Consider the following 22266-nt stretch of genomic DNA (forward strand, 5'->3'; position numbering starts at 1 on the left):
CTGCTCGAGATTTACCAGAGGTTCACAGATTTTTTTCATAAAGGGCCAAGTAGCAAATATCTGGGGGATTTGTGGGCCCCTTGGAGTCTCTTATCTCAGATGTCCAACTCTCCAGTTGCAGCACAGAACAGGAACCCATGGACAATGCCTGCTAAAGCAGCATGGCTGTGTTGCAAAAATCTTCACTTCACTAAAGCAGAGGCAGGGTGACTTGGCCAGAGGGACAGTGCCAACCCCGACTACAATGAGACAGAGAGTTAAAGAAGAGGGGTGGCCCAGATGACATGAGGCACCCTTGCAGCTCCACACAGCCTGCTCCCAGTGCATGCCCTGTGAAAAGCTCTTGGTGGGGGGTCCCCCCGGGTGCCCACACTGACTGTGGCAATTCCCCTCTATGGGGTCAGCTGCTTCTCCCACAGGGCAGCTCACAAACACGGGTGCATGTTCAGGCCTCCAGAGGAGGTGGGTGGAGATGACTGTGCTGGCCAGAGGTAAACAGTGGCCAGCAACATCTGCTTCTCCTGCTGTGACCACAGCACCTGGCTGCACAGCCAGCAGCCCGGGAAGGCCACAGCTGCCTGAGTCACTGTCCACACCCACGAGGTTGCTCCAGACCTCTGGCTGCCCTTCTGTTGTTGGGAAGGCCCGCTCTCCACAGAGGGGGGTTGGAGTGAGGGTCCACATCATTGTGGAGAAAGTCCCAGCTTATGGGTAACAAGCATCCTGAGCCTGGGACAGGCCACAATCCTGGCCTGGCCAGTGGCACTGAGGACTCCAGGCAGACATCTGATCTCTTCTGTAGCACCCATGGGTGGCAGTGGTGAGGAGCCCAGCACTCAGGTGGATGAGTCCCGGGGCACCCAGATGCTACAGGGTCAGGTTAGGAAGGAAGGGGCTCCTGAAGAGGGCAGGTCACAGGGTCACTCCAGGCCCGGGCCCTGGGGTGGAGCTGCCACGTCCCTCTGATGAGGCAGCTACGGCTCTGGTTCTCATCCTCTCTCTGGCTGCTCCTCACCCCACTCCTCGGCAGCCCTTGGACTACGACCTACAGCTGCTTTGGCCAGGCTTGATGGAAGAGGCCCAAGGGAGCTCAGACGCGTGCACACTCGCATACTCGTGTGGGCCAGGAGCGGGGAATCCCAGCTCCATGCTACCCTTCCACCTACCACGCCTGGAACCCCTGAGGGTGGCGGTGGGTGCCTAGGACAGAACGAGGAGGGATCTGGATAAGGGCTGCTGTCCACACGCCTGGCCCATCTAGCACAGGAAGTCCTCATGGGAGGCTGGGAGACCACCTCTGGCACCAGGTTGCTCCCAGATGGCCGTAAGCCTCTCTGGTCAAGCAGTCCCCAGACAAAGATGCCACAGGAAGTCTCCTGGAGGGGGCCACTGGCCTCCCTGCCCCTTACCTCATTCACAGCCCTTCATGCCACACAGTTGGTACATGAGACTCCAACAGAGTAGTAAAAACCGTGCCAGCGCCCGGGGCTGCCACCCTCACCAGGACCAATTGGTTCAAACCTGTATGCCGGTCCCATTTGTAAAACACATATGTCAACTGGGCCCAGAGACACAGGCCTATCGTCACAGTGACTCAGGAAACTGAGGTAGGAGGGTCACAAGTTTGAAGCCAGCCTGGGCAATTGAGTGAGAGCCTGTCTCAAATAATAAAAAGGGCTGGGGATGTAGCTCAGGGGTGGTGCTAGGGATTTCAAACCACAGATTTCTAGAAGGCCTGGCCCTCAGCGCCAGGGAGCCTGCCTGGTGAACACCCCCACCCACCAGGTGCGGACCCTGTGGCCCATGGCATATGGATGGGGCACTTCCACTTGACAGACGTCCAAGGTGCCCGGGTCCCAATCAGATGCTGGACTCAGGAAGGAAAGTGTGGCCCTGGCCCTGAGCCACTCCCTGTCCAGCTACCACCCAACGGAGAGTGAGCCTGGGACACACCAGAAAGCCTTCCATCAGAGAACCACAGCTTCTCTCACTGGTCAAAGCCCTCGGCAATTGGGTGAAAGAGCAGAAGGGAGGTGCTTCTCCCCAGCGCCCCAGAGCATGGGGGGGGGGGCAAGATGAGGGAAGCCATGCTAACTCTGCCACACAAAAGTGGCACAAACCAGATTCAAATCCCCCCACCGTGGGGCCCTCTAAGCTTCTTCCTTCACATGGAAAACCACGTTGAGAACAGCCACCCCTTGATGGGTGGGGGGGATGGTGCCTGTGCTCAGGAAGTGGGTAGAGCTCAGGGTGGGGCAGTCCCTGGTGACGTCAGCACCATGGGGATACCCAAAGACTAAGATCAGTCCATCAAGGATCACCTAGCCCAAGACAGAGAGTCCCACCAGCCGTCACCAGCCTGAGGGCCCCCATGCAATGGGGAAGGGTCCCAGGCACTGCGGAAGGGCCCTTGGCCTGTGTGGCAGAGTCACTCTCCAGCTGGAGGAGACTGCTGCCTCAGCAAAGCGTGAGGGCAGGGGGCGTCCAGAGCCATTCTGGGGTTGGGACCCCTTCAATGGTGACATGAGCTTAAAGATCAGCAATGGGTCATGTGGCTGGAGCTCAGAGGGACCATGGATTCAGTTTCCTGCTGAGGTGGACCCCAAGGCCCCCTGCCTCCTGCATAAATCCCCCCAGCTGTGGCCCTCTACCTTCTCTAAGAAACCAGCCCCAACCATGCTCCATGGGGCAAATGCCCGGGTTTGAATCCTGATGCTGCTACTGTGAGATGTTAGGCTCCTCACCCATAAAGCAAGGACGCTGCCACCCACCTCACTGAACGCCAGAAGAATGCCACACAGCGCTGTGTGGCCTACACCCTCAGCCCAGTGACCACCACCAAGAGTGAGACACACGCCAACGTCACTTAACATCAGGAGACACAGAGCTACAGACCTTAAATAACCTTCTCCGGGTGCAAGGGCTAGTGCCTGGCAGCCCTGGCACCTGAACCCATGTCTTCAGAGTTCTATAATCCAACCCACCCATCCATCCACCTATCCACTCACCCAATAAACGACTATGTGTGTGTGGCCTACTGTGTGCCCCACTGGACATGAAGTAGTAAGTGGAAGACACAGTTCCTGTCCTGGGGAGGAGACAAATAATAAGAAGATCTTGTCAAGAGTGGCAGGTACCATGGAGGGGCGAAGGGGTGGTACTAACAGGCAGAGAAAGAGTGGGATGCCCCATGCAGCTCGGCTAGGGGAAGCCTAGGAACATCTGGGAGATAAGGCAGTGACAGTCACAGAAGACCCAGTGGCAGAGGAAGTAGAGTCCCTACAGCAGGTCCCACAGCAGTGGTAGAACCCAGGAGCAGGAGTGAGGCCAGTGGAGAGGGAACTGGCTGGACGTGCAGGCCCGGAGCAACGTCAAGGAACGTCTTTTTCTAAGTTAACGAGAACCATGGGGAGGTCTCAAGCAGGAAATGAACAGTGGTAAGATTTACAGTTTCAAAAGGTCACAGTGGCCTGAGCTGGACACCACAGCTGTACGTGGACCCTCTCATGTGACTCTGGGGAAAGGGACTAGCATGGTGTTAGACACACGGGGACTCTTGATAGAATCTCCCCATTCCCATCACCTTTAGCATGGGGAATACGGTGGCCTGGGCCAATGACAAGTCACCTGTGGAGCTTCCTTGGCTCAGTCTCCTTTGCCTCATGCTCATAGAGAATGCTCAGAAAATGCCAGAAACTTGGTACAACACTTCTGAGGACAAGTAGAAATTCCCAGGGCCTAAGTCAGGAAAACCGGGGGCCCTGGATGAACACTTACTGTCTTGGGTGGAGGGAGGTCTGGAAGGCTCTTCTGAGGGGCCAAGGTGTGCTGGCCAGGTCCCCCATTGCTCAGTGGGCCCTGCTCCTCAGGCACTGTAGGGAGCAAGAGAGGCGTTGGTGAGGTGTGCCTGGCCTCATGGCTGGGTCTCATTACCCAGGAATGTCTGGTCGCTCGTCCGACCCGTCACATGCCTTCTATTTGAGCAGGTGATAATTACCCAGGCAGGCTGTCCCTGAAGCCAAAGTTGTTTCACCTCCAAGAATAGGGTGCACCATGCCCGGTCATGGGCAGAGTCCCCAGAAGGAACCGGCTTGGGGTTTCTGGCAGGCTCCGCAGCCCCCACCCACCTACCCCATGTCAAAAATGGCCCAGCCACAGAGCTGCAGCAACCAGAGCGCTGCCGGCAGGCACTATATTGAGCTGCTCTTAGCACCGACCCTGTGATTATGGCCGTCTCCTCCCACGGTTGACCCCAAAGGTGAATGACCCTGGGCAGAGTGGGAGTGTCATCAGATAGGTCTGCAGTCCCCAGCTTGGAGGTAGGGGAAGAAGGAGGGGCTGCCACACAAGGAAGTTAGGCCATTACCCCTCTGGGCCCTTGCAAGGGAGTTCGAAGGCCCTTCTGGGCCCCGTCGTTCTGGCCAATCCAGCCAGCTCCAGCCAGACAGCTTGCGCAGCTCTGACCCTTGGAGCTCAAGGGGCTGCCTTCTCCAAGCCTTCTAGGGCTCAGTGCTCTGAAGCCATGTTCCTATCGCTCTCTAAACCTTGCCATCTGAGTGGCAGGCTTGGGAGTTGGGAGGCAGAGCTTCTTATGCCTCCTCCTTTGCCACTGGGAAGCTGGGCAAACCTCTGGGCCCCCTGGGGTCCCATCAGACCGGAGATTGAAAGGGAAATAGTAGTGAGCAGAAGATCTAGAGGACAAGGACCAGATGCCACATATCCTTCCAGTAAAAGAGAAAATGTTCTGCTCACGAGACCCCTTGGTGCATCTTCTTTGAATATTAAAATAGTTGCTCACAGCATTTCTCCTCCCTCCTCCCCTATCAAAAGACACAAAGCTGGAATCGTGGGATCAGCACCACACACAGCTGTGCTCCCAGCACATCTGAATTATGACTTCCTGTTCTTGGGATGATGCTAGGAAAAGGAGATTGCAGGGACAGATTCCTTCCTCAATGGGCAAGAAGGTGGCGGCCCGCTGAAACACCGAAAATACATCAACCCAAAATACCACCAACCAAAATGCGTCTTCCAAAAATAACTCCTCCAGGCCTGTCTGCACGCTGGCTGGAAGAAAGGGGGAGCGAGGGAGCTGAGCCTTGCACTTCCCTCCATCTCCTGTGAGCCAGCAGTCCCAGCCCTGTACCTTTGTCCTGAGACTCAGCATTCTGCCTGTTGACTGTCACTTTGTTCATGTAAATGTACTCCTCATCAGAACCTGCAGGAGGAGAATAAAGACTTTGTGTGACTTCATGTGTGACTTCCAGAGAAAAACAATACCCCCAAGATGCTTTCCTCTGCTTAGGTTCCAGTAAAAGCACTCAGCACTTTAAGTTGGTTAAGATCCATCATAGAGAGCCAAGAGGTTTCCAAACAAGAAACTGCAAACTGCTGACTGCTAGTTTATTAGCCTGGGGTGGTAGGGGATGAGGGGAAGGGCAGGACAGGAAGGACAGCTTTGGGAATGACAATCGGAAGTCGGAAGTCGAAGACACTCATAGCTCAAAGATCTTCCGCATGTTCCGCCAGGACCTGTCGTCTCTAGGTTTCCTACCATTTCATTTACATTTACATTTAAAATATTTCCTATCATTCTCATGCTAATCTGAATTACTTGTATGAATTTATTAGAGAGATGACTAGATAAGATAGGTCACTCTAAGGACCAGGAAGTTTCTTTGTCTCCTAGACCCCTAAGTGGGTGCATTTGGCTCCTAGTGGGTGGGTGGGTGGGGTGCTGAGAGCCAAGTCATGAGTTCTAAGGGTAAGAAGGCTGGGAAGGAGAATGGGGAACCCCATCTACCCCATAGACAGTTGCCCAACCCATCCCCTCCTTTAGAATGCCTGTGTGCAGGCGTGTCACCTTGCAGTGCCTATGGGGGAGGAGAGCTAGCCTCTGGCCAGCTGCTCAATTTCTAATCCCAGGTATGTTCTTCAGATTCAGTGGAAGGGTTCATCCTAACACCATTCCTCTTCTAAACCCTCCTGAAGTTCTTTTGCAGCCCTCAATTTGCATTTCCTGGAAACTTGTGGCTGATAAATTCTAGTGGTTTGAGAGTGATCCTGAGCCAAGAGACCCAATTCAAACCCCTGGCGAAGGAGGCAATTGAGGGTTGGTCTGTTCCCTGGCCACAAACCTTCTAGACTCCAGCCAAAGGCCTACAAAACAGCGCAGAGAACCAAGAGATCCAGGAAGAGGCTGGAAGGGTGGTCAGCCCACAGGACTGACACCTCAGTGCCCAGCCCTGCCAGGACAAGTTGGTGGGGTCACCCTGTGTCAAGAATGGCAGCCGTTTATGGGAGGAAGCTGTGAGGTGTAACTGTGCTCTTCCACCAGCTGAGATACAGAGGAGCCAGTGGTGCCTTTTGCAGAGCACAGCTCAGGGGACAAGTGCTCAGCAGCGGGGGCAGGAGGCAGGATTCTCTGCTTTTAACAGCATATTTCTGGGCAAAACATCTATCCCTTACACCTCAGTTTCTTGTCTTTATAGTGTGAAAAACAATCATGATGTTTCTACTTAACTGTGAAGTTTTCAAGCATATGAAAGTTAAATATTAGGGGATCTGAAAAAGTAATCTAGGCTTAGGGCTGACCAATATTACAAATGACAGCCTAAAACATGGCAAATCACACAAAGGCTCAACAATAGAAAAATGGTAAAATAAACCACCGCGCATCAACCTATAGAATAGCTGGACACCTTTGAAAAATAAATGAATTAGTGGAGAGTGTGTTAATTGACATAATAGTTTTTAAGGTGATTTTGGAGGATATTTTACATGTTCATATTCTTTTCTTTTCTTTTCTTTTTTAGTTGTAGTTGGACACAATAGCTTTATTTTATTTATTTATTTTTTATGAGGTGCTGAGGATCGAACCCAGAGCCTTGCATGTGCTAGGCAAGCTCTCTACCACTGAGCTACAACCGCAGCCCACATGTTCATATTCTTTGTCCCAGCATTTCCACTGCCAAAAATTTATCCTACAGATGAACTCCAGCACATGAACAAAATTTTGAGGATGCTCATTGCAATATTGTATGAGAAATGTTTTCAGAAAATACGAGTTAAGCGCCCACCAAAATTGGGCTAGTTGAACATTCCATGGACACTCTGCACCTTAAAAAATAACAAGGTTGTTCTAAGTCTGTTATTTGCAAAGACAGTCATGACTTAAGAGCTAAACTATCAAGTTTCAGAGTAGCAAAAAAAAAAGAAAAAGAAAGAAAAAGTATGTGAACTGCTGACACATGGAAATGTGTACATCTAGCAATTCTAAATATAAAAATAATGTAAAGCAGAAACAGAGGCAAACCACAACTATATAAAAATACTCAGATGACATTGATAAAAATCAGAAAAAGGAACTGGAAGTCCATAAATAGTGTCATTTTATGTTCATTTCTTTTTTTATATCATTGACCAAGTTCACACTTCTGTGTGAAAAAATAAAAGGCAAGACATTGTTGTGGCTGTTTAACTGTTAGATTCTGAGCAGATGCTTTCTCCCTGAGATGATTCGAACATTACAAAGGAAACTCACCACCCCTGGAGTCTGCATGCTCCCACACTGAGCACTCTGCAGGCCTGTGATTGACATGGTTTTGATTCCCAAAGGCTGACTAATCTAGACTACCCAGGCTGGTTATGGAAGGCTCCCCAAAATCTTTGTAATTGTGCAAAAAATACAGTAAACTTGGCCCTAAGCAGTCCTAGGCCACAGCCTTGGTCTGGAGAACCTTCTATCATTCACTCATTCACTTTTTAGAAGCATGTTGAGCATCAGCAATGTGCCAGGAGCTGGGGATACAGCAGAGAACCACAAAGATGTCACCTCCAGGTTCATGAACCCACTGATCTGGTGGGAGAGAGACCCTGCCTGAAGAGTTACACAGCAGGTAGGAAGTGAGGGCAGCCATAGATGGTGTTGGGAAAATGAGCCAGTAAAGCTTAGAGCAAGTGTGGCATTCTTGGGGTGGGGGTGGGTCTGTCCTTATCTGCAAAGGGAGGTTTTTCTCATGGAACTAGGGTCGGGGGAGAGGAAGGACATGATGCTCTTTGTGACATGTGGGTAGACAAGAGCATTTGAAGTGCTCAACAGAGGGGCAGCCACTGAAACTCAGGAGCTGCCGATCAAGGGGGTGACGGTATGGCTCTTACTGACAAAGGATCAAACAGGCCATAGGTGGCCAAGCCCATGACAAACAGACCTCAATGTGTGCCTTGACCTCATCGCCCAGACAAAAAGTGGAGAGGGTAGAGAATTTGTGTTATGCTAAGAAATTAAAAACTCAGAAACTCAAATGAACAATTCCACTTCAAAGCACATGATAAACTCACTCACACCCTGCGGCGCACATGCAAATAGCAGTGCAGCCCATGTGGACCACAGGCTATCTTGAAATGACCAGCCAGCCCCCATCTGCAAGATCCCCAGAATGAGCCAAGTTTTTAGTAGATACACATGAGGCAGGCCTGGACAGCCCTGAGGAAGAAGGATGTTTTAACTTCAGGGTGGGTGGAAGGTGTTTAGGATTGGGTCCCGGGCAGCACAACAGGTAATGGGGTGCCACTGAGCCCGGGGAGGTGGGGGAGTATAAGGGTCAGGTCTGCCTGCCCTGGCTTCATCCCTCACTATCATGAGGCCCTGGGCAAGTGACTTTCTAAGCCCTTGTTCCCTTGTTGGTAAAATGGAGACATTGACTCCCACACAGATTTGAGATGAGGATTAAATGACATTGTTTATAGCACTAAAGACATTAAGTGGTGTGCCAGGACACAGTAAATGCATAGTCAATATCATCTGCTCTTCTACCTTCTCTGCAGTTGAAGGGATACAAATAGGACCAGAAGAGAAGTTCTCTGTCGGACAGTGTCAGCAAGTGGGCAGCACCTCTGAGAATATGAGCCATGGCAGAGCTCTTAGAATGGCCAGGCACATTTATCAGCAATCTGGGGCCACTCCAGATGATGCGCACTGAGGAGTCCCCTGACCAGTTCTCAGCAGCCTTCCACCGTCACAAGCTGCCTGCCCTGGCAGGGTGGGGAAGGACTGAGTTTATAAGGGTAAATCAGAGCAGAACAAAGGTCCCTGCAGAAGCTGTGCAGCATGTTAAACCAAAAAGGGACCCAATACAGGAAGCACTGCCAGTGGGTTCACACCAAGAACTATGCGACAGACCCATAATAAAGAGGTGTGTTCCGACTCCTGACAGAGGCGGTCTTTCTAATTGATGTTCTCAAGTCCGAGCACATCTTGAAAGGTCTGGGGAGTGTGCTTTAAAGGATTCCACAGATGAATCCTGCTGCAGAGTGAATCAGCCCTCCCTGGCTTTCCTGCTTTGTTCTGAGATTTCCCCTCTGTTGTTCTCACGGAGGGCGCGTGTCTTTGATGTGCAGGCGGACGCTGCTACAAAGCCAGGAGGAGCCTGGGAACTGCCGGGTGGCCTGGGGAACAGTGATGGTAAGGCGGGGCTCCAGGAGAGCACCCCTGAGCAGAGCTCTCCCAAGAGGGAAGCTGATGGGCACCCAGCAACAAGCGTCAGCCCTACCTGTCTCTGTCACTCAAAGAACAGAAACACTTGTCCCTGGGAACAAAGAAGGGCGAAGGAGCCTTTAAGTGCTGCCTGGCAGATTCAGGCTGGCTGCAGGGAGCATTTCTGGCCTGGAGCAGGTGGAGACTTCCCTCCCCTGGCACAGACTTGAGCTGCTCCTACCAAGAGGCAGATGGATAAGATGCCCTTACTGTCCCCAAATAGCACTTCCCATTGTCCAAACACCTGACATAAATTCAACTCAACTCTTATGGCTTCACAAGGTTTTTCTTTTTTAAAAAAAAATTCCTAGTCCACTAGAAATGAAACCATATGTCCCCCAAGAAGACTGGAACAGAACCTTCATAGTAGCCTTAAAGCAGAAATCTGAGAGCAATTCAAATGTCCATCAGCAAATAAATAGATAAGCAGATTGTGGTGTGTTCCCAGAATGAAACAGTCTGCAGCAATAAAAGAACATATGAGTGGCATGCCCAACAGCATAGACAAAGCCACAGGGACTCACGTAGGATTCCATTTGTACAAAGCTCCAGGATGCCCTTCTATGGCAAGAGAAATTAGAGCAAGGGTTCCCTTGGGTGGGGGTGGAAAGGGAATTAACTGAGATGGGGCAAGACAGAACCTTCTAGATAACAGAGATATTCTATGTCTTGTTTTGTGTGGTGGTTACACAGGTCCAGACCATTTTCAAAACTCATGCACTTGTGTACTTAAGATCAGCACACTTTATTATATGTAAACTACCACAGTAAAAAAGATGGGAAAGATAAATTTAGGATTCTGTGAGTTACAGGGTCTTAAGGACATTTTCCTCTTTTCCCTTTAGATTGTATAATACTGGAAAAGTGATTTGAACTCTTTGGGCCTCTGTTTCCCTCTCTGTAATAGCAAGACCAACCCCAGAGGGGCATCTTAAAGATGAAACAAGTTCATATGTGTGCAGGGGACTCACTCAGTTCAGTCTTGGGTGTTATTATAATGGTTCATTTACCTCTTCTCTACTTTTAATAGGTAAGGAAGAGAGTTTTGAAAATACTTTGTTTAGGGGCTGAGGTTGTGGCTCAGCGGTAGAGCGCTTGCCTAGCACCTGCAAGGCTCTGGGTTTGATCCTCAGCATCACATTAAAATAAATAAATAAATAGATAGATAAAGGTATTGTGTCCAACTACAACTAAAAAATTTTTAAAAAATACTTGTTTAATACTTCACTCAGGCTGAGTGCTCAGATATTTCAGGGGCTCCCACTTAAGTCACGTCACCCCTGCAGCCACTGTTATGGCTGAATTGTGCCCCTGTACACTAAACCATAGGTTAAATCCTAGCCCTCAAGACCTCAGACTATGGTTATATTTGAACACGGGTCTATAAAGGGGTAACTTAGAATGAAGTCACAAGGTTGGGCCCTAATTCAATGTGACTGATGTCCCTACAAGAAGAGGAGATTAGGACAGACACATGCAGAGGGAGGACCTTGCAGGGGCACTGGGAGAGAAGACGCTCACTGGCAAGCCAAGGAGACAAGAATCAGAAGGAGCCTGCCCTGCCGACTCCTTGATCCCAGATTTCTGGCCTCCAGAAGTGTGAGAATAAATGTCTGTTGTTAAGCCACCTGTCTTTGGCATTTTGCTATGGCAGCCTGAGATGTCGAACAAGCCCTCTTTCTATCTCCGTGGGGTCTCTCCTTGCCCTGGGCCCACACTTACTGCTGCTCTTGGTGTAAAGCCGGAGGAGCTCTGCCAGGCCACTCTTCTTCACCACGGCGGTGCTGCTCAGGTTCTCCTGGTCCAGAATCTTGAGGAAGAGGTCCAGCTCTGACAGGAGCTGCTCCAGGGCTACAGACCAAAAACAGGAGAGATCTTTCAGTGGCTCCTTCTCCCCAAAGGCCCAGCTCGGATACACTTCTGGATCCTGCAGCATCCACCCACCATCCCTCTGGTTGGATGTGAGGCCTGGCAGCACTCAGGGTACCCAGCCAGGAGGTGGCGTTCTCAGTTCTAGGGTCACATTGAGAGAGAAACAGGCCCTTGACTTGGAGATGGATAACCTCAGCCACAGTCGCAGGTCTACCATTTGCTGGAGAAGCAACAGTGGCCAGGTTGGCCCAACACCCTGAGTATAAACCTTCCATTGTTAATATAAGCCCTCACGAGGTTCTGTGGGAAAACAAAACACAGCCTCCAGATGTTCTGCAGTCATGCGCTCTGCTCTCAGAGGTGTGGTTATAATCAGGGTCATTTTCATCTTGGTTCTCTCTGGGAGACTTTGAAGCTATTATTTAAGCCTCTCAGGTCCTTTAATAAATACTTCATAAAGTTCCTTCCAGCTCTGAAATCCTATGGCTCCAAGCCTGATCTTGGTTTGGCTACATGGCTCTCTAAAGCACAAATCGGATCACAGATACCCACCATTAAAAGCGGCTTCTGTTCCCCTGATGCCCTACTGGCCTTCTCCAGACTCTACAGTGTCAGCCTCATATTCATCACCTCACTTTGCAGCCCAGCCACTGTGCTCCTCTGGCATTCCCATGCCATGGTCTCCTCCTCTGGCAGATCCTACATCCCTCTGGTCTTGGTCTAGATACCATTCCTCCTGGGATGCCTTCTCTGGGCCTCTGGAACAGTGAGGGCTCCTTTGACAGATGATCCCTTTGATACTGGCCCCTCTGGAAGGCCCTAGAAGGAACAGAGCCTGTGGGTGCTTAGATCTCTTCTTTACAACTAAAAGTTAATGATCTTATGTTGCTTTGAGACACTAAGCTTGGAAGTTTGTTACAGCAGCAACAAAAAACACATACCCTCTCCCAGCTCTACTGTGCTATCATGTAACTTCCTGTGTCACTATTTAACTATAAGCTCCAAGGACAAGCTCTATGTCTAGTTCACATTTCCAGGGTCTGGCATAATGTCCAATAAACATTTATTGATGGAGTGAATGAATGAAAGCAAAGCCAACCCATTCTTCTTATTATTGTGTACCAAAGTCACTCCATAGCAGTGTACAGGAAAAATAAATTTATTGCCTGGATCAGAACTGAAAGGAAGTCCCCTGAAAATCTAAGATCTGGCATTAGGATAGAACATGAGAAAGGAAAGGTGATTCGAAAAAGATCTCAGCTTACTTTTCTAGTTTCACAGTACAGAACAACACTGAGAACCCAAATAATTATCCCCCCCCCCAATTAGCCTAAATGAAACCAACCCCTAAACTTCCCACATGGACTAGCTGTTCTAAAGTAGGCCCCCAGCAACTTGCTACCATCTGGAGCCTCTGGTGGCCTTGCTTGCATCCCAGCCCCCGCTTCAAGCCAGACCAGGTGCTCCCTCTCCTTCTGAACAGTCCTGTAGCAGTCTCACTCTGGGAGCCAATCAACGTTGGAGAGAAAAAAAGGCCCACTGAGGCAAGTCCACACTACTTTGTTCACCCTCTGCCCTGTCTTCCTGGCACTGCTGGTCAGACCTGTAACCACAATGAGCAGATTTATAAATAGCCAGAGGGAAGGAGGCAGGCAGCCTGGGACACACGAGAGAACGTGGCAGAGACCAGGCTCTGCCAGGAGACCAAATGCTTGACCAAAGAGGATGAGCCACAGGGCCTTCATAAGACGACAGAGACCTATCAGGGAAGCCTGGGCACCATGGGTATTGCAAGACGAGGCACCCAGCATCTGTCATCTTCATGGGAAAGGGTTTCCACCATCTGAGCCAGCAGGGCGTCCCAGCTGGAGCCCCTGCCTCAGCCCCAGGCCCTGCTATAACCACATCGGCTCACCAAGGACCAGGAGCCACACTGCCAGTCGCCCTGTCCTGGTCCAAGCTGATGGTGCTGCTGTGTCTGGACAACTGAGCCAAAGCGGAGAGTCCTAGAGGTGGCACAGAGCTGAAGAATGGAATTAAACTAGGGAACAGAGGGAGAGAGATGACAGCCAAGTTAGGATTCTTTCCTGAAATAAAGTCAGGAGGATCCATCACCCAGCCTTATAAGTCTGACTTCTGTGAACAAAGCTCTACTGCTATTAAGTCAACAAGAGTTTATTCAGGGTCCCCCTAAGCTGGCCCCAGAGAAGATTTTTTTAAAAAATAATAAAATGGAGAGGCCTTAGGTCGGGTCTTGCTTTGTTTTTAATAGCTATTCATGGGTTTCCTGTGGGCTGCAGGATCTCCACAGGCTTTAGCAGTGAGTTTAAAGATGTTAAAAAGGAAAACAAAGAAAGAATATGAGGAACACGACTTGGAGCTGTGGACTCCGCTCTGGCAGACCAGAAAGAGCCAAAGGGCCCTGCAAGGCAGCGGCGTCTCCACCACGGTTCTCTGACCCGGTGGACTTCTCTGGGCCGTGCCTCCGTGGCTACTTCAGACTGACTGAGTGGAGGGAAAAGCATGAAAAGTGAAACCCTCGTATCACTTCCACATCCTCAGCTTTTCCCCAAAGTTTCCTGGTTCCTGGAAAACAGCCTTTGTTTACATTTCATGTGAGCAAAAGGATGGGAAGCATGTGCCTGGCTCTTAAGAGACAAAAGTGACCCAGAGAGATCCTCGACCTTTCCGGAGGCCTCGTATCTGTGGACAGGGCATCCTGTGGACACACAGGGTGAGGATAAGATTAATTCACGAGTGTCTGCAAGGACCAGGAATGCACCAAGGAAAGAGAGGCAAACTCTGAAGTTCTCGGAGAGAGGAATTTGTAAGTTGGTCATTGAGGAACGCCTGGAAGCTCACCAGGAAGTGGCAGTGCTCTGGCACCAAGGGCCCAGGAAGCATGAGGGCAGGTGGGGCTGGACTGAACGGGGAGAAGGTGGGCTCTGAGGCCAGACGGTAGATTGGGTAGTGGAGCAGAAGGTGACAGCTTTATCTGAATTGCTTAGGAGTTACTGCAGAATCCTGCAGGACCTGGGACAATGTCGTGGGCAGTGCAGGCTGGAGATGGAAAAACTCTGAAGACAGTGGGGAAAGACAGCTGGAAGGGGAGGCAGGGAGGCCAACTAGATGACCGCATTTGTGCAGATGAAAATAATGAGGCTATGACCTAATCAGGGCAGCTGGGCACCATGCCATCAGCTGTACCCCCACCATCTCCTGGTCTCACAACCACCGTGCAGGAGCACAGCTGTGGTATGAGCTACTAAGGCTGACTTACAACCTAACTTGGTCACATCTCCAGAGAATAGCAGCACCAGGGTTCAAACCCAAGTGTGTCCAAGTTCAAAGGACTTGCTGTCTGCAATGTGCTGGCTTTAGTCATTCCCAGGGAACTGGAGAGGACTGCCTGAGTCATGGCCTCTGCTCCCTGGTCCACCATATACCCCAAGGCCAGGGTTGAGTGGGGGAGACAAAGAGATAGGTACAGCCAACAGGATGTGGTGATCATTCAGCGAGATGTAGGGACTACAAGGGAAGATAACCAGGTGGCAGAGAGATGCAGAAAGTCATCAGATGCACAGGCCTGGGGATGCTACGGTGAACCTGGCAGCCACGGTTGCTGCCGTTAGGGAACTGACGGGCAAGGCAGATGGGTGGGGAAAATGGTACCAGGGTGCTCTATGTCAGGGCAGTGCCCATACTTTCCTTTCCTTCTAGGATAGTTGTTTTAGGTTAAAGGTAAGCACCCAGATTAATGGGACCCTGGAGAAGTGACCAGAGTGAGATTCCAGGAACCAGAGGAGTCATTTCCCTTTCTCTTTGGATCCACATGGTTCTTCAAGGTCCACCCAAGGTCCCTCTCTGTGCAGCTGCCCGTGACCAGCAGCACTCAGGTCCCTGGCCAGCTCTGCCTCCCTAGAATCTGTTCTGACAAAGCCAACTGCTCCCAGTCATCTCAGGGCTTATCAAGTCTAGATGGTAGTCCTTTCTGGTCAAGGTCAGTCTTGGTCAGTTTGGGCATCTAACAAGATGCCCATATGCCAGAGGCTATCAGGGATCCCTGCACAGATGTGTCTCATTGGGATTCAGCTACAGACTCTTGGAAATAACAACCAACAGGGGCAAGGCTCCAATTTGCGACAACCCCAGTGACATTTTTCAACCCTCAGGGCTCAGAGGAGTGGGCCACCCCTCGGAGGAATGTGGCTGTCCATTGAGGCTCCGGAACGTGCTCATCGCATCTCCTGCTCCCCCACCGTCCCCCACGCTTTTCATTTCGTCTCTTCCTGGTCCTCCAGTGGAGGGAGGGGAAAATAAGACTGTTGTTCATTCTGGAAACTGTAGGCCCTTGTGCAGGCTTTCCATCCTGGCTCTGTTAAAGTTCAGGGTTGTCTGCTCAGGGTCTGACAAATCATCAATAAGATTCTTGTTCAGGGCTTCCAAGGCCCACGCAGAGCTGGACGGTTCAACTGCTCGATTCATTGCCTGGGCCTGGAGAAGCCCCGCCTCCAGATGACCTCCTCCCCCGGCTTTCCTCATCTTGGGGCAGTCTCCCTCTTTGGTCACTAGGTTCCCAGCCATAAACGTCTTCCCAACACTCGGAGAAAGCTGCACTTCACGGTTCCCCTGCTGCCTGGTGCACACATTTTTATTTTTTCAGCTGCGTCTGCTGATGGCCCATGATCGAGCAGGATTTTCCTCCCTGACATCAAACTGAGCAGACCCATCCTTATGTGTAAGGCACATGCCCCCTCCCCGTTTCCCCAACATGACCAAGATCAAGCCGCTGGGCACATTAACCTCCAAAACCCCACTGCGGGGACCAGCCAGTCGCAAAGCTTGTGAAAGCTCCTGGGAGAAGCGGCAGCATCATGTGGGTGCAGCAGAGGGGCAGGAAAGGCTGGACTGTTGCTCCTGATCTGAGGATCCTCACACTCTCAAGATGGGCTTTTGGGAAACAAGCCCCTTCACTCCATCCGAGAAGGGAGACCACAATGACACCCTGTCTTCCACCGTGCCCCAAACTGAGTCAGCCTCTCCCAAGCACCTCCTGTGTGACCTGCATGATAGTAGGAAGTAGGACTTTTTTATCCTTATTATTATTTATTTTTGTGGCAAAACACATATAACACCTACCAAATTAATCACTTTACAGCTCTGTAGCATTAAGTACATCCACAATGCTAGGCAGCCATCACTGCTAGCTAGTTGTAGAACCTTTGTTACTACAACGAAACCCTTTAAACACTCACTCCCCACCCCCTCCTCCCCCAACCCCTGGTAACCACGAATCTGCTTTCTGTCTCCATGGATTTGTCTATTCTGGAAATGTCATATAAATAGAATCATATACTGTGTGAACTTGTGTCTGGCTTCTTTCACTTAGCATTCTGGTTAAGGTTCATGCATGTTGTAGCATGTACCAATACTTCATTCCTCCTTACAGCAAATAAAATTTTATTATGTGGATACACTACATTCTGTTCATTTATTATTGGTGTTGGAATTTTTTTAAACAAAAAAAATGTTTTTCTATTGGGACATAATTTTCAGACCTTGAAATCTTGTTTTTACTCAGTGGCTCTGTTTCAGTTGTGGTAGTTACCACACCATAATCAAGACACAGAACTTGTCCATCACCCAAAAAAGTGTCTTTGTGCCCTTTGGTAGGCAGCTGCTTCCCCACTACATGGTATGGCATCCACAGCCCATGGAGTCCGACTCCACCAACTTCTTGTAAGGTAGAGATCCAGCCGCATGACGTGGACAAGAAGGCTATCCCTTTCCCTTGCTAAGATTACCCCGTTCCACAGATGGAGGGCGTGTTCACACAGCTTCTCTACTGGGCACCTAAACAGAAACTCCATAGGTCCCTAGTCCCCACACCAGTGTGTCGTGGTGCTCTGGTAGCATCTCGCTGCTGACTTTCAAGGCCATGCTCTATGTGAAGTCCACTTAGCACCTGGCCACTCAGGGACATGCACACAAAAGGTAAAAACGGTGCAGAGAAGCTTTAACAAATCCCAAGATTGCTCTGAGTGTGACCTGGGACTTCAAGAGAGTTAAAGACTTCCCAGGTGATTCTAATGTAGCACCAAGGCAAAAGGCCCCTGAGCTAGACATGGGTTTCATGAATTGCTTTATGAAGTCTTTGGACTTGATAAAAATATTTATATCATTCCTTCAAACTCCCCATAGCGCATCTATGGGACTCAAATCTGATTTATATGTAGAACTTTCCAGGTTTGTGCCTGTTTCATGAAGTCCGATGCACTTGAAAATAGTTTTCCTTTCCTTTCTGGACAGTAAGAGTATAGAAAGCCAGGACCAGGATATCCACATGTTTGCATGTTGCTGAGCTCAGTTCTTTGTCCTGCTTAAGCAAGTGGAAACTCTTAGCTCTGCTGACCAGCACCCAAAAGATTCATAGACTCCCCCATCAGCAGACTCAGACCCCAGGAGACTGAGCCAGAAATGTAAATAACTTTCCCCAGTATAAATGCTCCAGGAATTGTTCTTTATCTCCGAGAAACGGTGAAGGGGGAAGGGCTTTGCTTCATTTATTAGCAAGGCGCATGGCCTGCTCCCTGCCGCGCCTGGCCTTCGAGGGTCATCCGGCCATCATTTTTGCAAGATCTGCTTTTTCTCACCTATCTTTGAGTCTCATCACTTAAAACACTTTCTCCAAGAACAGCCCGCCCTCTGCATTCCCAGATCAGCTATGTGAAACGAGGAGATGGGACAGATGCTTTTCTGCGGCCTGCACTACTGGAAAAACAACTCGACCTGCTCACCGCTGAGCTCTCAAATGGAACAAACCTCCCCAAGAGCACAATTCCAGCCCCGGCTAAGAAGCCAGCTGGAACCAGAGCCCTCAGATAGGGGCCTTCGGAAATTTACACAGTAACAGCAGAAGACATCAAACCAAGCCCAGCGAGGCAGAAAAGACTCCAGGCCTGCCCAGGACACCTCCACTGTGCCCCATCGCCCAGAAGCCTGTCCATACAGCCTGACAGTGTGAGGCTGCTTCTTGGTGATTCATGTTGTTTTCTATTTGCCCCAGGAATGGAAGTTCTTTGTTCCCAATGAAACTGAAAGCTCTGGTTTGGTTTCCCCCACTATGCCAAGACAGTGCTCAGGAAATACTTGCTGAAACATGGTGCTTAAAGACACACACACACACACAGCCTAAAGAAAGCTCCCTCCACTAAAAGGTATGGACAGGACAGTCCAGTAGGCCTAGGCTTACTAATCCCTGGCCACAATTCCAGTGGGCCAGTTGATGTCACTAGAATGAGTAGTCAGAGGTGGCTGATGGGGTTGAAAGGGCACAAGGGATCACACTCCTGGATGGACCTCCTTGGGGGGAACTTTCTCAAGGGTCTAAGTAGAGAGGGTGCAGAGAAGACTGCTCTCCTAGGGACCCAGAGAGAGCAGTTCAGGAGTCATCAGAGAGCAGACTTGAGACACTTCAGGTTCCTGTGGCCACCACGGTCCAGGCCAGACAAAGAGACTCTGGGGATCAGGGGGCCTTTGTTCCCCAGCCCAGTTAGGACATTCCTTACATGCAATCTGCCAGAAGAGTGGCTTCATTTGGAGCCAGCGGGGGCCAGTTATGCGGGTGGGAGGCACAGAGGTTTAGCTGGTTATCTCCCCGTGTGGCAAATCACTCAAATCACTCAAACCACCGCAGTCTCAGAACAAGAGGCTCTGGGGGAGGGGTCATCCAAGTCCACACTGGAACTTGGGAAATACTATGTCTAGACTGAGTATGGATTCTACTGTGTATAGGAAAAAAGATGGTTGGAAAATGACAAGAGCGGTTATCTCTTGGAGGGAGAATTATGAGAAAGCTGTCATTCCTTGCTTACGCTGTCCCCTACTCCTTCCGGCAGACAGCATGGGGTTACTACATGGAGAGAAGGAACTGCCACAGTGGCCACTGAACTTTCAGTTTGGGCTGTAAATTTAGACTTTTCCCTGTTCACCTGAACTTGCATTAGAGAAAAGGATACATACTAAAGACGTATGGGGAGAAAAAAAAAATCATTGTATGGTTCGGATCTCCTGCTTCTTTTTAAAATTTGGCCAAAGTCATGAAATGCCACTGAACCCATGTGCTGGTGGGGGCCATCAGCTTCTTGTTAGGGACCCCTAATTAAACATTCTGTGCCTTAGTTTTCCTCATTTGTAAAACAGGGTTAATGATAATACCTACTTCAGCAGATTGATGTGAAGGTGGAAAAATAACCCCACAAAATGCTTATACAGTAAGGTAAACTTCTGATGCAAAATAAAATCCTAATTACTTCTATAAGACAGATATAAAAACTCCCTTTGTTACTCTTAAAATATGCAAATCCATATTATAATTTTAACTGGACAACTTCAAAAAAGAAATTGGAGATGTCCCTGCTTGATTTTGTGGGGTGGCTAAGCTCTGTCCCTACAGAGGACAACAGGGGCAGTAGATGTAAAACTTGGGCTAAGCCCTCCCAGAGAACTGCCTTCACAGAAATATGGTGCAGAGGACAGACAAGGGAAGATTTTCAAAGCTTCCTGCAACTCAGCTGAGGTCTCAACACCAGAAACAGGAAGAACAACAGTCAGTGCCAGGCTGTGACTGGAGAGGGGGCTACCAGGTCCTTTGGTACCTTTGCCCCACTGCATACATCTGCCTTGATGGATGTCACTGGCAAAGTTTCTTTGAGTGAGGAGCACAAGGCTATGAACACCACCACTCTAGAAGGAACCATTCACGAGCATGTGCAGTGGGCACTTGCTCTCCCCTCTTCCCAGCGTCCATTCAGGCATATTTGCAGCAAATTTTCCTTTGGGAAACCCCCCCCCATTTACCCACTGTCCATCAGTACTTGTGGTTTGGGTGGAACTACCCTCAATGCCTCAGGCAATGGGCATGACCTTGGACCTAACCAATCAGAGCATTTCATTCCAGCAGCCACAGTGATTGGCTTAGGGAAAGACATGTGACCAGAACCAAGCTAATGAGCCCCGGGACTCTTCCTGGAACTTCTAGGAAGCCGGCATCTCTTTCTTCAGGTGTTGAGCTGCTAACGTGTTAGCCTGAGGAGGCTGTGGCCATCTTCAGGAACAGCCTACCTGAGAAGGAAGCACACCCTGCAGGTTCCTGACAGCTCTCCACACAACTGGCCTCCACTCTGTTAATGTGGCCAGGCATCCCATTTTTTCTTTAAGCCAAATTGGGTTGGGTTTCCTTCAGTAGTGGACTACCACAGCACAGTTTTGACCCTGGAATCTGGGCCAGGCCATTTATACACACAATTCCAGTTCATCCTGTGAGATAGGTACCATCATTCCCAGATCTGAAAACAAAAGAAGCTACATGGTTCCATCAGGACCACAGACTAAGTACCAGAGAATCAACAGGTCCTTCTTGACCCAAGCTGAGAGTTTATTCCATTAATCTGATCCTTACTTACACGGGGAAAGATTTGCTTCTTAAAACAGACTATATGGGGGCTGAGGGTGGAGCTCAGCGGTGAAGCACAGGCTTAGCATGCATGAGGCCCTGAGTCCGATCCTCAGCACCCCACCACCACCACTTAAAGCACCTGAGAAGCCTGGGCTATAATGTCACCAAGATCTGGGGCTAGGGGACTGGAACAAGTGGGCAAAGAACAGTGAAGACAAATCCCACTGGCCCTAAGAGTAGAGAGTGGAAACTGAAGAGGAAATTCCACAGCCTAGCAAGGAGAAGCTGAGCAGGAGGCCTCTCGGGAAAGGGAAGGATGTGAAGGAAGGCCTTCACTCATCCAGGGAGTCAGCTCTGGGAGGCGGCCAGATGGCAGAAAGTGGGTGAGGCTACGATTCCTGGCTCCTGGAGCACAGGAGCAATGGAAAGACAGCCAGCTCCAAACCCCCATGCCTGACCGCCAGTGTCAGGCACCAGAACCTCGGGACCAAACAGCTGAGAGACTAGGATGGATCATGACCATTAAGTTATGGAAGAGATGAGAAAAGGGTCAGCCCACAGTGATCCTGCATATGAGGAAGAGTAGAGGAGAAAAAGCCCTGAGCAGTCTTGAAGAGGTTAGGAATCAAGTAGAAATGAATCCTCTGGGTCTTCTTAGCATTCTTTCCCCTCCTTTGGGTCAAGGACCTACTCCACCAGGTGGCCAGGTGGCCATGTGGCTGAGCCCACCTCCACCATGAGACAGGATGAAACCAAGGTCTGGCCATCTTTCTCACCACGATGATGGGCTCCAGCAGCCCATATGGATTTGCCATGTGGCTTTGGGAGAAAGACAACCTTCTCCTTGGAACTTCAAGCCATCAGGCTGTGTCTTTGGAGCTACAACAGAGCCCTCGCCTTCTGACCTGGGGCTGAAACCGGTGCTCAGAGAAGAGCAGAGCGGGTTACTGGAGGGAGAGACCTCAATCAAGAAACTCCCCTTGTTCACAGAAGCAAACGATGAACAAAGGGTTGTCCCATGTCAACCACTCCCTTTAGAAGGCATAGCTCAATTGTTCAGAGCACAAAATGGTCCAAGAGTAGCTTTAACTTCCCGCCTCCTTGTCTAAACACAAACACCAAAGGCCAGGTAGTTACTCTGGATGAGCCACATGGTGACTGGACCGCCTGATAAACTGCTGACAATGGCCAACACAATGAGGGGTGTGGCTGTCATCAGAGCTGCTTACCAGGGCAGAGAGGAGCAGGCCTAGGGATGGGGTGCCACCCCTGCAGGAGCCCATCTTCTTCCTCTTTTCCTGACCGGTGCCCATGCCCCTGTGCTACTCTCTATGGAAACTGTGGACATGACCTGTTAGTGAGCCATGCTGATGGCTTTAAAAAAAAAAAAATGTAGTTAGTT

At 50.1% G+C, this 22266-nt stretch overlaps 1 protein-coding gene across 5 annotated transcripts in view; it reads right to left on the reverse strand.

Moving 5' to 3' along the window:
• Afap1l2 (actin filament associated protein 1 like 2) overlaps positions 1–22266 on the reverse strand; it is a 90379-nt gene that overhangs the window by 24054 nt on the left and 44059 nt on the right. For all 5 annotated transcript variants that reach the window (XM_046449931.2, XM_046449930.2, XM_046449932.2 and 2 more), the window contains 3 exons: positions 11258–11386; positions 5147–5218; positions 3778–3872 (listed from right to left, as the gene is read on the reverse strand). In XM_046449931.2, the coding sequence (XP_046305887.1) occupies positions 3778–3872; positions 5147–5218; positions 11258–11386 (296 nt within the window). The remainder of the gene's footprint in view (positions 1–3777; positions 3873–5146; positions 5219–11257; positions 11387–22266) is intronic.

This window comes from Marmota monax, unplaced genomic scaffold, assembly GCF_021218885.2.
Source record: "Marmota monax isolate L192 unplaced genomic scaffold, Marmota_monax_Labrador192_F-V1.1 WCK01_AAM20220418_F8-fsc00004, whole genome shotgun sequence".
In the NCBI taxonomy this organism is placed as follows: domain Eukaryota; kingdom Metazoa; phylum Chordata; class Mammalia; order Rodentia; family Sciuridae; genus Marmota; species Marmota monax.